Source organism: Elaeis guineensis, chromosome 11 (genome assembly GCF_000442705.2).
Source record: "Elaeis guineensis isolate ETL-2024a chromosome 11, EG11, whole genome shotgun sequence".
NCBI classification, from domain to species: Eukaryota; Viridiplantae; Streptophyta; class Magnoliopsida; order Arecales; family Arecaceae; genus Elaeis; species Elaeis guineensis.
In genome coordinates, this window is record NC_026003.2 from 104,324,469 (window position 1) to 104,342,600 (window position 18,132).

General features: G+C 38.6%; 1 protein-coding gene across 1 annotated transcript; it reads left to right on the top strand.

Moving 5' to 3' along the window:
• The first annotated feature begins 901 nt into the window (after nt 1-901).
• On the top strand, nt 902-10,198 carry LOC105053610 (uncharacterized). The gene is given in 4 exon segments (XM_010934845.2): nt 902-1,035; nt 1,038-1,203; nt 4,896-5,083; nt 9,637-10,198. Coding segments are annotated over 4 exon segments (615 nt in total). The 5' UTR covers nt 902-965; the 3' UTR covers nt 9,828-10,198.
• The last annotated feature ends 7,934 nt before the right edge of the window (nt 10,199-18,132 follow it).

The window sequence follows — 18,132 nt, forward strand, 5'->3', positions numbered from 1 at the left end:
CTCATCAATGGCTGAAATAATCAAGACTAGATTGGAGACTTGATTCACATCCCATAAAGCAAGGAGCTTTAGACCCAAATTGTTTTGTAAGCACTTGCTTCATGTTTCATCATCATAGAATCATAATTTGTAGGAAAAAATCAAGGGTGGAGCTAGGAATTTCTTGTAGAGGGTGCCTTTGGATCATCTAATGACTAATTGTTGAACCTTAATTATGATATAAACATCTTAAAGTTAAATTTACTGCAAGCCATGATGAAATACAAATATACTAAGTTTATCCTAATATGAAAAACACCAAATGTTGTTAATTTGCCATTTCAGCTTCATTGGCTTTTCTCATAATTTAAAAATTAAATTCAGAATGACTAACAAATCAATAATAAAAAAAGTTTTTTTTTCCACAGCAAAAATTCACTTTAATATATGCAATATGCGATCATTCTAGTTTAACAAAAGTGCGGAACAATGTATATATTCTAGTCAATCAACTAACATAAAGAGGATTAATGAGGAAGTGTAAGCTACATGCAATTTAATAATGAAACTCGAGAGAATGATAAGTCCAATAGCCCTCAAATTGGACATAGACCTTAAATGCCAAAAATAAATTCCTTTGACCAAATGGTTGATAACCACTGTTAATTAGACATTAACAAGAAAAGAAACAAAACTAGTTTCATAAATTATTAATCCGAGCTGGTGAAACCGGACATGTAAAAATGATAATTTAATCACCCAAGTGAACAAGAAGGATAAACGTCCAATTAGTAGCGTTGGGTATCTTAAGTTTGACCCAAATCAATCAACGCGAAACCAATGGGTCAACAAAACCACTGGACCGAGCCAACACCGGTTCAACCAGATGCCGGCAACGCATAACGTCAAGGTCAAATCGAACGCACACGCTTTGTTTATTGATTCCGAGCAAGAAAACCCAGGAAGCCGGCGGCGGGAGCGAGCGGATGAGCGAGATGTGGGGGAGAAGGCTGGCGTCGCTTTCTTCTCTTCGCCATAAGAAGGCTTCTTCTTCCGGCGAGGCCTCTTCTCGACCACCACGGAGGCGGCGGAGGCGGCGGGAAGGGGTGGCGAGAAACAGCGCTCCTTCGCGCGCCGGGCCGTCCCCATCGTTTTGATCAGCCTCACCGGAGGCGTCGCTCTCAGCGCCCTCAACGATCTGGCCATCTACCATGGGTGCACCAGGTACTACCACTTCATCTCTCTCGCTGTTGGGGTTCATATTTGCTTTTTTTTTTCTTCTTTTGGCTTGAATCTATCAACCTTTGACGCATACCTTGCGTTGTAATGATTATAGATCAATTGATACTGTTTCACAGTGTAAGTTTGTTTCTGAATCGCAAGAATGGATACAAGTGAAACCTAATTACGCCATGATGATGATCTTGTTTGGCCAAGGATTTAAGCTATGAAGGGGATGATTTTATTGGTATATTGGTGGCATTTTAAATTCATTAACTAGCAGCCAGCTCTTAGAAAACTTATCCTGAGAAGTGCTTAAGAAGCAGGTGTGGAGCAAGTAGAGATATTGTGAAGAGGGTATGACGCCTTGGGAGTTCCCTATTGCTGGGATTTTGGGTTTAGTTTGACCATCTCTTTGTCGTATTATTTCCTGAGCCCGGCAATACCTTAAGCTAATGCTCAGTGGTTTCCCAGGCATCTTTTCCCTGTAAGTCATTATTTGACTCACTAATTGTTTCTGCATCCTTGGCAGTCATGGGTGGTGGCATGTTTGTCACTATTTAAAACTAAAATTATTTTTAATCTAGCCTTATATTAGAGAAGGTTTGACAATGCTCTTCTCTCTTATGTACTTCGAGCCAAAGGAGCTTCCCATTATTACTAAGCTTCTTTTTATTACGCTTAAAGATCGTTCATGAGTAAAAAGAAAGTACACCATCTGTAAAAGAACAATTTACTTTTCTTTCCAATGCTGTGCAATGTGAAATCTAACAAAGTACAATTTATGGAGCTGAATACAAGTGCTGTTGCTTATTCATCTACAGTTTCTCTATATCTTTTTTATGGCTGCTAATTGTCAGCAACCTCATGCACTACCTTGTCCTCTCCAATTTTCTTTTGACCATCTTGTCCATCAACATGAACATGGAGCATCATTGGACCTGTTTCGAGATCAAGAAGCCTCATAAAACCATGTACTTAATGTATTTCATCGAGAACTAAAATGGACATCAGTTACCAAATCTGCCAATGCACATGGTGGTGCAACCCTTCTAATCCCATATCCTCCTATACATGGAGACATGTGCAACAATCTTATCACATTACTGAATCTTTTGCTGTCAATTCTAATTGGTGTTGGTAATTTAATCAGTAAGCTTGTCTTTTTGATACATCAAAAAATAACCTATAGAAAGGGTTCTTTGCAATATGTTGTGCTATTGCAGACTAAGAACCTTCTCGTCGACTTTCCTACTTTCTCCCTAATGTTAATATACCTTTAGAGATTTGTTTGTTGTTTAATTGTCATGGTGGTTTCTCATTATGCACTTATGGATTAAAAGAGTCACACATATTGACATTACAATGAACTACAAAAGGTTTTTGATTTGTATCTATAGCTAAATCATCATTTTGGATCAGATGCTCCCTCTCCGTTGCACCACATACTTGTAGAAGAACACATTTGGAGGTGACCAACACTAGAAGTGTCTTCCTTTATTGGCTGTCCTATAATGGCTACTTGTGATGTCGGTGCAAGCATTCCAAAATTATCTGCCAAATAGTTATTTTCCTCTTATTTCTAGACTTAGTACTGATTTGAGCATCTTTTTACTCAGGTTCCTTCTGGATCTTCATTGCATAGGCTAGTACCATCTTTATTGGTTCATCATTAGTTTATCATTCTGATGTGACTGTTACACCAACTCAAATGGACCTATTTCTTGCTTTATCCTTGTTTTACAATATGTTCATCTCCATATTATCATCTTTACCACATTTATCTTGTTTTTTGGGTGCTCCGTGTTCCCCAACTTTACCACACAACATTGTTGGACTATAGAATCATACAGAGATGGGTTTGAAACTGAGCAACATTATGTGCAAAACAAACACTGAAGCAAGAATTAGTTATCAATCTGTAATAGGGCTTGTCAGCTGATAAGCCCTATCCCATCAAACAAATTGCTTTCTAGGGTAAAAGTTATGATCCATAAAGATAGAGAATGTTTTGCAACCCATTCTTGACCAGATATCGACCCAGTAAGTTTATGTTGAGTTTCAGCTTCTGTGCTATTTAAAGGCTGGTCTACAGATCAAGAAACTTGCTTTATTATGGATATTAACTTCATTCAATCAAAATGAGCAATTTTACAAGGTTGACTGGACTTGAGAGGTTTTGGATGAACTGGGAAGAACTTAGGTTTCATATAGACATTAATCTCTGAGCTGCAAATATAAAAGCTGCACAATAGGTGACAGTAAAATCTGCAGTAGATGTAGTGAGTAATGATCTCACTTATCAAAACCAGCATCATAATAATTATATAGATGGATTTGGCACCCAGCACTGGATAACCAGATTTCACAGTTAATAAAGGGAAAACTAAAAGAAACCAGTGAATGAGAGCTTGGATATCAATTCTGCAGCTGACCAATGAGCAAAGTACTATAATATGCATCATAATGGTGCCTTTTTTCACATGAGTAATCATGGAGGTATTCTTGACAAACTTGATGGTTAACACACAGAAGTTGTGGTCAACCACAGTCCAAAAGGTTGCTGTTGCTTCATGGCTAGAGAGGTCTGTCTAACTTTTGTTTTATGAAAATCTGAAAATGGATGGTAGAAGCATCTTTGGATTGTATTTAAGACGCAATGTTTTGATCCAGATCATCATGGACATGGCTGGTTTAGATCTGATGTTTCTCTTCAGATTCCAATCTTCGCCTAGTGAAATTGTGGAAGAAACCCTTGGATGCTTTAATCTTCCTCACTTGTTGTAATTGTCCTTTGAAAGGATAAAGAGAGAAACTAGAACTACACAATGGATGGGGAGAGGGGAGAAAGAGACCCTGTGTTCTTGGTGCAATGGCTGCACAGCCGCTCTTCCTTATTACAATTAGATGCCGCTAATAGGGGTCTAGGTGACTAGAATATCCTTACTTAAATAGCTTGTCATGTTAGATCGATGACTTGGTATGGGTGTAAAATGGAGTTTGCTTGATCCAATTGTCCATTACAAAAAATTGACTATTGTAAGGAAACAAATCAACAATATTGAAGATTGACATCTAAAATAGTACCTATCATAAACGAAGGAAGAGGACTTTAAATTTCAGTCACAATTTTAATTTTGAGATTCTTTGACACTGAGAATACTTGAATATGGTGGCATTACAACAATGATGTTCTCAACATTGATACTGCGCATCTATTTTACCAATTTCCAGCATTCCAGCACATATCGGATACACACTGATCTAATAAGATTATTGCAGTTAGAAACTCATTTGATGTATGTGAGCAAAGGTACCATGGATCTACGTCTTATTGACCAAGGTTGACCATGGATGGCCTTAGAGTAAAACAGTACTCTCAACATCAATACTGCCCATCATACTTCTAATTACCAGCATTCCAGCACATCTTGGATACTCACTGTTCTAATATGACTATTGCTATTAGAAACATTTTCATATAATGCATGCACGTATATGAGTTCATCCATTTTATAGCTTCTTGCTACATGTTCATCATGTGTAGCCTCTTTATAGCTTGCCTTTGTACTTTTACATATGTAATTTTCTGATCCTTCTAACAAGCCTAAATTTTGACTTGAGGTGTAAATATTGCATGTTGGAATACAAACATCTCATGCCATGATCAATCCTTCTGTTTGTGCTGCTTTCAGCAAGGCAATAGAAAAGGCGAGTCAGAATCAAAAAATTGTAGAAGCTCTTGGTGAGCCAATTGTAAGAGGTCCCTGGTATGATGCTACTCTTGCAGTCGGTCACAGAAGGCATAGTGTATCTTGCACATTTCCTGTGTCTGGGCCCCAAGGAACTGGCATTTTCCAATTGAAGGCTGTTCGCTCAGGAGGTTTGCTCACTATTTGATAATACTTCATACATTATGAGATTGGCTTCTTTAACCTCTTCTGCATCACTCTTTATGCTATTCTGCATTTGGTCTGCATTATATGTTGGTCTTGAATTTCATGCCGATTTGCTTCATTTGGTATCTGCATTCATTGAACTCAAGGACTATTTACTATTGATTGTAAAATATGGATATGTTATTGAACATCACATTCTTCTGCAGTAGCAGATTCTTAGAATATCCTTCAAAAATAAAATTCGGCATTAAGTAGTATTTCGTATGGAACACTTCTGTGACTCAGCTTCTTCACTGCAATCAGCAGACATAGAAGCATGCTGGACTAATGGAATTTTTTAATAGAATATCTCCTTTGTAATTTAGGTTATTGTTCATAATCTATATGTCTTGCAGAAACATGGCTGAGTAACAAACTCTCTGACGCACAAATTGTCTCGGCAGATACTCATACTTTACAGTATCTTTCATGTCCTTTGAGAATAATGCAGGAACAAATGCATTTTATCTGGCTAATATTATCTACAAATCTGCTCTAAACAAAAAAAAAAAAAAAAGAGGAATATATAAGGTTGTTTGCCTATGTATTTAAGGATTTTGTATGAGAATGGTATATAGGAAGACACCTACAAGTTGGTGTATAGCAAGACAAAACTACAGCATTGGGTTTAAGAATTAGTCTTCAAAGTTCAAAGGTCTCTGGAAACCAGTGAATACACTTGCAGCTGAGGAAATCTTACATGCTTAATAATTAGTATGCTAGGTTTGTCTGTAATTTCTGATTAGCAGGTGCTCAGGAACAAAAGTGGAGAAGGTAAAAATAAGGAGGGACAAGAGCTCTCAAGATTCTACAAAGTTGTGTTTCATGAAAAGAGGAATTTGCATTAAATCTTCAAGAATTTTTAGGGCAGACATTTTATAATTGGTTGGTGTTGGTGGTTGTTTTCAGCTTCTGGAGCATAGCTTAGCTGTTAGTTTGCTCACTCTCTTTATAATTTCCACATTACATTGCACTTCAAAGGGTATTTATATGCATCATCTTGAAGTGCTCCAACTTCTTGGCTTTCTACCAACCTTTCCATATTGATGTGATCTGAGTTCAGTGACAGAAAATTAGTGGGCAGAATGAATATGCTGATAGAAGATAAAAGAAGAAAGGGCAGGAGGACGTAACATACAATCATGGTGAATTGTAGGATTGGTATATGCATTGAAGAAGGCAATGATGAAAATATTTTTGCACTCTCAAAGAATTACTCATACCAGTTTCTAATTTTTTCTCAATATATTTTTTAGTGTGTAAGAAAGATCCTATTATGTTACATATTCAGCATTGTGAGGGTCTGATAACTTGGTTTCACTTTAACTGGATATGACGAGCTTTAGTATTTTGACTCTAGTTACTTGAATATTGGTTGAAAAATAATAATGAAAGAATATATCATATTGAGACTTGTGAGCATAGCACTAAGAGAAAAAGTGAGAAAAAAATACAGGGAACAAAGTTAGAAAACATAGCTAAAACATCATTTCAAGTGTATCATATTGTTTGGGACTTTTGGTGTGTGGTTTTGGCAGTCTTTAAACCATCAAAGTATAAAAGAATTCAAAGATCTTTCTCCAAAAAATAAGAGAATTCAATGATCATATTTCACATAATTCTATGTTTGATAACAAACTAGCAGATACATATGTACTTGTAAAGTGTAGTGAGCCTCTTGTGGATATAAGCATGAAACATCTATCTGTTGTGTGTAGTGTCCTCCCTGTTGCATGTGCCATGATTAATTCGCTCACCATGGCCCATATCAATAGGGACATTGCATGCTGACCTTCAGCCCATTGAGGCACTCATCTACTGCATGAGTGCTAGTGCACAGGGTAATGATGCATGAATGATAGGGAGGGAATACCATGTATGGAACAAAGAATCCATGGTCCTTGGATATGGCATGTAAAATCATGAAAAATGAGAGTTTGATACCATCATACTGAGAACCAATATATAAGTCTAAATTATGGATATAAGAAATTTCTAGTCCCTTAGATTTTGAATGCAAAATTAATAAAGGTATCATGTTGATCTAATAAAAAAAATTCAATCATCCAAGTTTAGGTAGGCATTACCTGTTGAACTGCAAGGTACCTATTTTTTCAATGTTAATAAAAATGTTTAAAAAATTTAGGTACCAAGCTCTTGTAAAGTATGTCCTATAAAGTTAGGGATTTCATGAAATATAGATAAAGTGTTTCTTAAGGATCTACATCCTAGTATCAAGGCCTATTTGATTTGAGGCTGGGTTCAGTAATATATCATATGGTCTTTGGTCTGTCCCAAACAACCATTAAAGATAAGAACGAACATAAAGAAATAAAATAAAAAATAAATTAAAAAATAGTGTTTCGGCATTCCAAGCTCTCCCAACATCAAGATGTTGTGATTCCAGATAGTCTTAACTGAGACGGACTAGGACAACCTAGTCTATGGAGACTTAGGATCTTGGATGTGCCCCAAGTCTTGTCTTTGCTCTGGTCTAGTATGGTACTACTATCATAGATAGAGTCTTAAGGTTTGCCGTGTTGGTATGAGATTCCATACTGGTACCACCATCCTATTACGGTGTTGGTATGCAGTATGGTACAAGACAGTGAGGCATACCGAATATCGGTATAGTACGAGACTGTGTACCAATTTGGTACTGGTACAGCATGGTACGCATGGTATGGTATGGTATTGATCGGTATGGCAAATCTTTCGAGGTCCTTAATCCTTGGTCTTGCTTACTTTCTAGTATTATGACCATGAATTTAGAGAAGTGGTTGTCTTTCTTCCCTTTCTCCTATATTTCTAGGAATTAAATGTCCAAATAATTCCATTTGCTTTAACTTGAAAGCCCTAAGTTTGATACTTTTTACAGAGTTGATTTATCACTTATACACAAGTTCACCGTCTTTTAATCAGAGAAAAGAAATAACACTGATCGTCCAAATATACATAAGGAGATGGGAAATTAACCCATATATGAGACCAATTACTTAAATATCTCTAAAGTCTATCCCACCAGTTTCTTCCAGTTGAGGTTGGCCAAAATCTTAGTCTTTTTTTCCCAAGACTAGCTAAAACCATCAACACTGACTGAACTTCATTAAGGAGAGAAAAGGGAAATAAAAGAAGAATAAAGCACTAACTTAAAAATAATAGCATGACAGTTAAAGGACGAGAATGAGGATGTGATTTGGGCGACAAGTACAGTGACGAATTTTGCAGGTGTAAGCTGGCCAAATGGAGAGATCAGCATCTTACCAAGAAACCCAGATGGACAAGGCTTTGTTATGTTGTCAAGAGGACATGAATGAGAGATCATCATTTGCCTAATCAGTGGAGTGGAGTTTTTCCTATTTAAGTGAACTGATGTAGTTTATTCTTTATTTATTTTCTGCTGCACCCTTAATAATGAGAATTAGATTACTTTTTGTTAGATTTTGATTGATTTTAGCCTTCTAAAGCTTCCCTTGGTTTGTTTCTGGACTTGTATTTTGTAAGTTACGGTCATTTGATCTATATGATGTAGGAGTCTCTTCAATCAGTTATCACATTTCTGTCCCATGATGACTTAAATGACATGGCAGCTAACTTAAGTGAAATAGCAGGTGCAGCTTAATAAAGGATGGAGTATAAATCGTAATGAAATTTATTATCACAAAGTAGGCTAACCTTGGTTGGATAATTAAAGTCACTGCATTTATTCTTTAAGCTAGTAGAACAAACTGGATCTGTGGACCTTAGATTGCACCTTGGTCGTGTGCAGTTTAGGATAATGTTATTTGCACTTCTTGATATGGCATTTCCTGGAATATGAAACCATAGATTTCTTGATATGGTGAGGTCTACAAAGGTTCAAGCAAAGTTATCATCAACCGGTAAACTTCTTGTGATACATGAAAGAGTCATTTCTATGCTACTAAGTGTTCATAAGTTGTCAAAATTTTGATTTTATTGATGAGAAATTCACAAGTGGGAGGGGACGTATAATGCTGTGGTGTTCTATGATTAAATTGTAGTATGGCTACCTTTGTCGATGACAGGGGTAACCTTTTCTTGGCAATGATGGGTGTTATGCAGTTGATTTGATTGGTGAGTGGTGCTACTGGTAAACTTGTAAACATTTTTAGCTTAAAGAAGACTAGGACACATATACCACTCATGATTGTGAGCTTTTTGGTCTTTTATTGAAGCATTTGTTTCTTGAGTGAAAAGAATGAATTGTTGAAATAGTTTAGAAAATCATTCAATCAATGGCAAAATAGTGAATGGAAAAGTAGTGAATAATTCTATATGGGGAACATTATTATTATTGTAAGGGGGAACATTGTTAGTGTGCATGTTGGTTGTCACGATACAAGGGAAAGCCCGGCCATGAATAAAACGTTCATGGTCTTTGCTAAAAAAAAAAAAAAAAAAAAAGACTCAACTGAGATGTTACAAGGATTAGTTTCTTTGTTTATATTGACCTTTGTCTCTCCTCTTTGTGCTGCAGAGGACACCTGGTTTTCGTTTTTGCGACACCATGACTGGGACATACTAATCATGGAGGCCCTCCTCTGTGTCCCTTCAGACAATGGGAGTCATCGTACATTTAGAGTAAGTCTCTCTGACAGTATCTTGCCCCCACCCTCCATGGAGTGCAGGGAATGCAGGGCTTCACAATTGCCGAAACCGGATAAGTGAGTTGATTTTGGATAATCCAATGCAACAAGTACCTTCTTTATTATCTAGAACAGATATTCTGTTCCCTTCTCATCAAACATGCCATGCCAGGAGTATATGTGCAAGAAACTTGGAATAACTGGGTTTTTGCAGTATTTATACCCATGGAAGTTTTTGGTGCCTTGCTGAAGATAATAGGATGTGAACTTAACAAGCAACATTTATTCGTCTTATTCGTCTTATTTGTTGAGGTAACAAATTTTGAATGTCGAGTGCATAAACTTCAAAATATACTACTTATTCCATCTGATTTTCATGACTGATCATGTGTTGTTGCTATTAATTTTTTTGTCTGCAAAATAAGAGAATGAAAAAGCCCTCAAATTTCATTATGAAGATGTCAACAAGTTTGCTTGCATTGCATATGGATGTAGTCCATTTCTTTTTTCTTCAAAAGAAAAGATCATGGTAATGCTTATCCAAAAAATGGCCAAGCCATGACGTGTGGAAAACATTGCCAAGCCAGCGATAAGTTGTCGCTCTTTGGCACACGTTAGAGATGGTATGGTATGGCTAGACTTAAGAACTGTTTGGAATGTTTCAGCTCCAAGCGCTTGCAGGTCAGGCTGGAAGATTGCAGAGCTGCAGCTGGACTGGACGCAGTGACTCAAGACACTGGATGGCATGTTGCAGCTCTAACTATGACCGAGAGGGTCTTGTGTTGAGTTCCACTAACACATCCCTGGCAAACGCATCACCCTCCGAAGGCTCCAGTTGCCGCCGGCAACTTAAATGGCAAAATTGAGAAATTAAATGGAGAGCAATTTGGTGAATTGATGCCAGGATGACAAATTGTGTTTAATCTGCCCAATCGACGTTGTCCAACTCGGAAAAAACCGGTCAGAGTGATAAAATAGTAGTTAGAACACTAGGTTTGGATGACGATGAAAAAAGGTCCCAGTCTTTGTGTTTTCACATAATTATCTGAACGTACAATTCTACCTTTTCATGAGAGAACAAGAGGCATGAAGTGTCCTCCAACCAGGATTTGAACTTAAATCTCTCCCAGGATCAAGCTCTCAAGAAGAGTGATGCCAACTAGTTGGGCTAACAACATGATTACACCTCTCTCTCTCTCTCTCTCCTCTCTCCATGCCTGTGCTAAGATTCCCATCATCTTCTAGTTAAAAAATAAAAACTTAACAGACCGAAGACCTTTTTTCTACCCTCTGTCTTCATGCCACAAACCCAAGGAGAGCACGACTTACTCTTTTCTTCTTATTTTTATTTCTGGTCTGGAAGATAACCTTGGTGTTCATATGGTGGGCAAGAGATGATCAATTAGCGTACGTCTTGGAGATCCGTGGCTAAGTGGATTAGATTTTACTTTCTATTTTCGTGAATCCCTCTATCTCATCCTTCCGCTTTAACGTGTACGTTGTCTGCTTTCATTTGCATTGATAGTTTTTATTTTGGTATTGCAATTGAAAGACGTTGAAGGAAAGATCCGTCTAAAAGAAAACAAGTCCATTTGCTCCGTCTCCTTCTTTCTCAATTTAATAGCTAACAATGTGTTAGAGAGTGGGGAGTCTTGCCGAGGCATGCCATAAAGAGAGAGAGAGAGAGAGAGAGAGGGAGAGAGAGAGAGGAGAGGAGGTTTTGATGTTGGGACTGTTTGGAGGGTTTGAGGCGAAGGATTGAAGAGAGACGGAGTAGTTGTGTCTTTGTAGGATTTTTTTTTTAGTGCAAACTATTGCATCAAGATTTTGACAGTAAAAAAGTCCACATATATCGAGATTTCTGACGGAAATTCTCTGATGCTTAAGTCAGTCAGACTTGAGAACAGTAAAAACACACATCGAGGATCTCCTTATTATCTCTTTATATAAAGGAGAGTTGTAAATCATTACGTATACTAATAGGTCAGATCATGATTTATTAGTCGTTAGGATAGAAAATCTACCCACTAAATTATTAGTTGTGTATAGTGGCCATGCTCTGGCAGTTCGTTGAATATTCCTGAAGATGGCCATGTGATTGAATAGACCTGTGACTTGAGGTTGGTCCACACTCGAGGTCTTGGTCCGAATGTGTTATCATTGGTATTGGTCGTAGGAAACCGTTTAGTATGGCCGGTGAAGTCCCAACCTTGAGGCCGGTAGGTGTCCGAGTTGGGGGTCGGATGGGAGCGAACAGGATTATTCTATCCTCACTTTTTATGGCGGTCTTGATGAGTCATCGACCGTAGTCAGCGATTTGGGTCAATTATAAGGTCAGTGGCAGAAGTTGATGTCTGCATGTGGCCAAAGATAATGTACAAAGATGAAATCCAATGAAGTTGTCCGTTCTGTTACCAATGTGGAAGATTAAATTTCTATCTCATTATGCTTGGGATTTACCCCATTAAATATACATTCAAGGGCTATACAAGGTAAATGCTACAGCAACACTCAGCCAAAATATCCTGAATAGGAACATCCTAAACATGATGTCATATCTCACAATAAAGAAGGAATCTCATAATAGAGGAAGGATGTTTGTCATATCTCACAATAGAGGAAGGAATCTCACAATAGAGAAAGGATGTTTAACACCCCCCTCAAACTGAAGATGCTTCTTACAGATGAAGTTTGGAGAGAAGATATTGGAAGTGCTCCTGGTATGTGACTTTGTAAATAAATTAGCTATTTGATCATGTGAAAAAATATGAGGTAGGTCAATAGTCTGTGCTGATAGTGGTGACGAGTAAAGTGACAGTCAATTTCAATATATTTGGTGCATTATAAAAAACGGTATTGCGTGTGATTTGAATTGCACTATTGTGTCACAATAAATGGCGTTGGAGATGATAATTGGACGTTATATCATTAATGAGCCAAGAAGCTAGACAATCTAGCAGTAGTATGAGCAAATGCACGATATTCAGCTTCTGCACTAGAACGAGATACAACCATTTGCTTTTTGTTTTTTCAGGCAATCGAGAATGTCTCAAGAAGATGCAATAGCCAGTGGTGGAGTGACGATCAGTAACATCTTTAGACTAGTCAGCATCAGAATAGGCACGAAGAGTGAGATCAAAAGAGGAAAAGAGAAGCCCACGATGGAGTGTGCCCTTAATATATTACAAGATCCGAAGTACCGAAGCATGGTGAACAGAACGAGGCTCAGACATGAACTGATTGACAACATGAACTACATGAGAAATATCTAGTCGAGTGATAGTGAGGTAGTTGAGACTGCCAACGAGCTACCGATATCGAGAGGGATCAACAAGAATTTTGCCATCGGTAGGTCGAAGCTTCAAATTTAGATCAGAGGAGTGTTGGCAGTACGTCTTATTGTTTGTTAGATCGGCTCGAATAAGCAAGTTGGATGCATACTTAGCCTGAGAAAGGAAGAGACCATTAGACTGATAGTTGACTTCGGTGCTAAGAAAGAATTGCAATAAGTCACGATCCTTCATTTCAAAGTACTTGTGCAGGTATTGCTTGGTATCATGAATGCCTTGAGAGTCATTATCAGTGACAACCATATCATCGACATAAAGGAGAAAGATAACAATCCCATGAGATGAGCATCGATAGAATAAGGTGAAATCATGAAGGCTCTGGAGAAATCCATAGCGAAGAAGAGTGGTTTGAAACTTTTCGAATCAACTTTGAGGTGCCTGTTTGAGACCATAAAGAGCATAGCAAAGTTTATAGACTTGATTAGGCTGATGAGGTAATCAGGAGATGGTGTCATATACACTTTTTCAGACACGTCTCCATGAAGAAAGGCATTCTTGACATCAAGTTGATGTAGAGACCATTGCTTGGCGGTGGCTATAGCAAGTAGAGTACGAACAGAGTTATACGAGTAACAGGAGCAAAAATTTTCTCATAATCGATGCCATACTCCAGTGTGAATCTTTTGGCAACAAGACAAGCCTTATAGTGCTCAATGGAACATTAGTCTTGGTTTTTATCTTGTAGATCTATTTACAGTCTACGATCAATTTTTAAAAGGCAGATCAATCAGGTCCTATGTACTGATTTTTTGTAGAGGCTCAAGTTCTTCTATCATAGCATTCTGTCAAGAAGGATTAGATGATGCCTCTTGATAGGACTTGGGTTCATGTAGTGGCAAAATCATGGACAAATAACAACGATAGTCTTTCAAATAAGCTAGGATAGTATGAGAGCAAGTAGGATATCGCTTCTCGAGTTCTGCCAGATTACTCATAGGAGAATCGCCAGTTGGAGAGACAACAAACTGACCAGGTTGTCCATATTCCTTAAGCGGTGCATGATAGGGAAAAGGATCAAGAAGAGGTTCTTTACAGGAAAATAAAGACTTTTTGTGAGATAAGGAGAAAAACAAAATTTTTTCTAGAAGGTGACATGCCTAAAAATGCATAATTTACGTATTTTGGGATCATAGCACCGATATCTTTTTGTTGGATCCTATATCCTAAGAAAATACAGATTGCATTTTTTTTGAACAATTTGTCATACTCACACTTGGGAAGAAGGACAAAACAAGTACATCCAAATATATGAATATGGTCATAGGAAGGGGGAGAATTATAAAGTTGTTCAAAGGGTGAGAGATCACAAAGGATATGGGAAGGCAGGCGATTGATCGTATATACAGCAATGTTCATGGCTTCACCTCAAAATACTTTTGGGATAGAAAAGAAAAGAAGTAAGTATGGGCAGTTTCAACAATATGACAGTGTTTTCTTTTGGACACACCATTTTATTGAGGAGTTTGAATATATAATAACTGTAAAATGGTACCCTAGGATTTAAAGAACTCGTTGAATACTTTAGAAAGATATTCATCACCAGAGTCAGAACGAAAAATTTTTAAATATTTAAAAAATTATGTTTTAATCATGGTGCCAAATTCAATATAAACTTTTAAAACATCAGAATGAGCATGCAAAAAATAGAGCCAAGTATAGCGAGTGAAATCATCTACAAAAATAACATAATATCTAGAGCCACCCATAGAGGATAAGGGGGCGGGATCCTAGACATCAGAATGAATAAGATCAAAAGATGCAATAGTAGTAGATTGACTTAAAGAAAAAGGTAAAGCAGATTGTTTAGATAATTTGCAGTGAATACAGTATAGTTCTTTTATTATAAAGATAGAACCTAACAATCCTTTGTTAATTAATTAAGATAATTTTGAAAATAAAAGATGACCTAAATGGTTGTGCCAAGATATAAAAGAGGAGTCAGTAGGAGAAACAACAGCGATAAAGTGAATACCAAAAATATGAGGAAATAAAGCTTATCCAGGACGAACAGACAACCAATCCTATGGTCTGTTCCAATTTCTTTCTCGTCGAGCAATCCTGCACAACACAGCTAGAAGAAGAAAAGATTATTGTGAGTCCTTTTTCACATAGTTGTCTGATAGAAATAAGGTTCATAAAAAGTTGGAGAGCAAAGAGAATATCAAAAAGGGTTAGGTTATGAGAATGAATGATTCTATTATGGCTGACAGTAATGAATGATCCATTTGTAGTTTGAATATGAGGTGGAGAATGAAGAGGAGAAACTTTTTGGAAAAAGTTGGAGTTAAAGGTCATATGGTTGGAAGCATCGGAATCAAAGAACCACCTATCTAATGACTTACCTGACAAAATGGAGGTATCAGAAGAAGATGAGGCAGCAATATTACCAATAGAGAGAGCCTGATGAATCATTGTCTAAATATCATTGATAGTAAGAGATGGGGTTGCTTGTGCTGTATGCTCCGGCATGATAGTAGTGGTAGCGGAGGATGGGCGATCTCCAGGACTTCGAGTCTTCGCTCACATGTTGTTAGAGTTAGGATAGAGGCAATTCCAAACAACATGTCCAACCTTCTTATAGTAGGTACACTATGTGGAAGACATATCTTAAAGTCAAGAATTAGGCAGAGATCGAAAATCAGATACCTGACAATTACGAGCAATATGGCTAAACTTCTTGGCTAAACTTCTTGCATAAGTGGCACTGGATATGAGATAGATCCTTCGGTTTGACCCGTGCAGCCAATATGAGAGAACCATCTGGGTTTGAGGAGATGATCTTTTTTTGAGTTTCTTCAACAATCAACTCAAAAAGGACAGTGTCAACAGATGGAAGAGGAGATCTATATGGAATATCGGCCCGAACAAACTCAAACTTATCATGAATAGTCATTAGAAACTGGACAAGATGAAATTTTTCACGAAACTAATAATAGAGTTCAGCATCATGTGTCCAATTGGGCTCCATCAGGACAAGTTAATCCCAAATCTAAAACATCTGAGAATAAAAATCAGCCATGGATTGCTCTGGTTGTTGCTTGAGATTGCGATGTCCAGTTGAAGTTTGTATTCGAGAGCAAAATTCGTTGGATTATATCGCTTGGCAAGAAAGTCTCAAACCTCCTTTGCAGTGTCGAACTTGTTGAATGCAGGCTGATAGACGTACTGACAGTATTTGAAATCTATATCATGATCTTGTTGTTATTGATTTTCATTGAGCAAAAGAGTCATCAGATTCGACTGGACATGGAATGTCACCAGTAACGTACTTTCATAGCCCTCATCCTTTGAGAAAAATTTTCATCATGAAGGACCATTGGTTGTAATTGGTCTCATCCAACTGAACTACAATTGGTTGAGCCACACAGTCATAATGGCTGATTTAGATGGGTAGATTCAGAGAAGAAGAGCCTGGAGGTGCTAGATCAAGGCAGGTTGAAAGAGCTGGAGGAGGGAGTCAGGGCCCTTGATTATGAGGTCTATGGAGCCCATTTGGAGGCGGCCTTGTCCATGGTGGCAGTCGAAGAGGACTAGGTCGGTGTGGATGGCAGAGAGGGCGGGGAGATGGAGAAGGCCAAAGCAGAGAAGGGAGAGAGCTGAGGTGGTGATGGCGAGATCAACAGGGAGATGGCAGCGGATCAACAGGGAGATGGGCCAAGATGGCGGTGACGGAGATCAGCAAGCAGGGAGAGCAAGGATGGTGGGGGATCTGGATCAGCAGGCAGTGATCAGAATCTAGATGCCGCCATAGATGGAGACGGGCCAAGCAAGGATCAGCAAAGGTGGTGGCGAGGAGGGAGATGGAAGCAGCATCTGGATGAGGGAGGAGGGACGAAGGTGGTTGAGAGATCGATAGGTGGGTGAAGGGGAAGAAGAGAAAGTGGCGGAGGCTCAGGGTGGAGGGGACGGCAGTGGACGGAGCCGCGGAGGGTGCAGGGGATAGATGCATAGGGTGTGAGAGGCACTCGGGAGGAAAGGACGGTGATGAGGTGGTAGAGGGTGCAGGGGGCGGGGTGGCAGAGGGTGCAGGGGCGGCAGACGCACGAGGTGCAGGGGGAAGGAGAGAGACTAGCAGCAGGATGGGGCGCACGAGTAGGGATGAAAGGATGCAGGAGGAGTTTTGGTGGTCGCAGGTGGGAGATTACGTCTGAGCCGGGAGAGGGGAAGGGAAATCGGGAGATCGAGAGGGGGGTTTTTATGGGCACGGACGACAGTGGGATGAGGAAGTATTGGGATTAAGATCGTGGAAGGTGTTGGGGTGGGATGAAGAAGATTAGGAACGAGAGAGGAATGAGGGGGTTATGGCTCTGATACCATGTGGAAGATTAAAGTTCTATCTCATTATGCTTGAATTTACTCATTAAATATATATTCAAGAGCTTATACAAGATAAATACTACAGCAATATCTAGCCAAAATATTTCGAATAGAAACATCCTACATGATGTCATATTTCACAATAGAGGAAGGAATCTCACAATAGAAAAAGATGTTTAACAATTAGGACATCCAGATGATGTTGTCGTTCGGAGTTTATCTCGGTACTTCGATCCATCTGAGGATGAGAGCTGAGGACACTGATCGGGGATAGCATGTCCAATAATAAAAAATAATTTTTTTCATGTAATTTCTCTTCCATTCAAACATACCTTATCCAAGCCTGTAGAAGTAATTTGCAGGTCTGACGGTCCTGACGTTCCACCGCGCCATTATTTGTTTACCATTCCATTGCTATTTGATGCCCATGAGTAAAATAGCCTCCATGCTGCATGCGGGCGGCTTCGCCCTATGAAATCACAGAGATTTTATGTAACTTTTAAGTCGGAAATGTCTTTTATTTTATTTTTTTAACAAAAAGAAGAGGAATAATCTCTATCGTGCGTGCTCTTCACTTGGCCTTGGTCAGGGACTCAGGGCCCGTTTGCCGGATCCAATTACGGAGATTTCGATGTACGTTTTAGTCCCACATCGGTTAACGCCAAATCTTCCAGATGCTCCAACGGTAATAATGCGGCAGCTCTCTAATGAAAACCCACG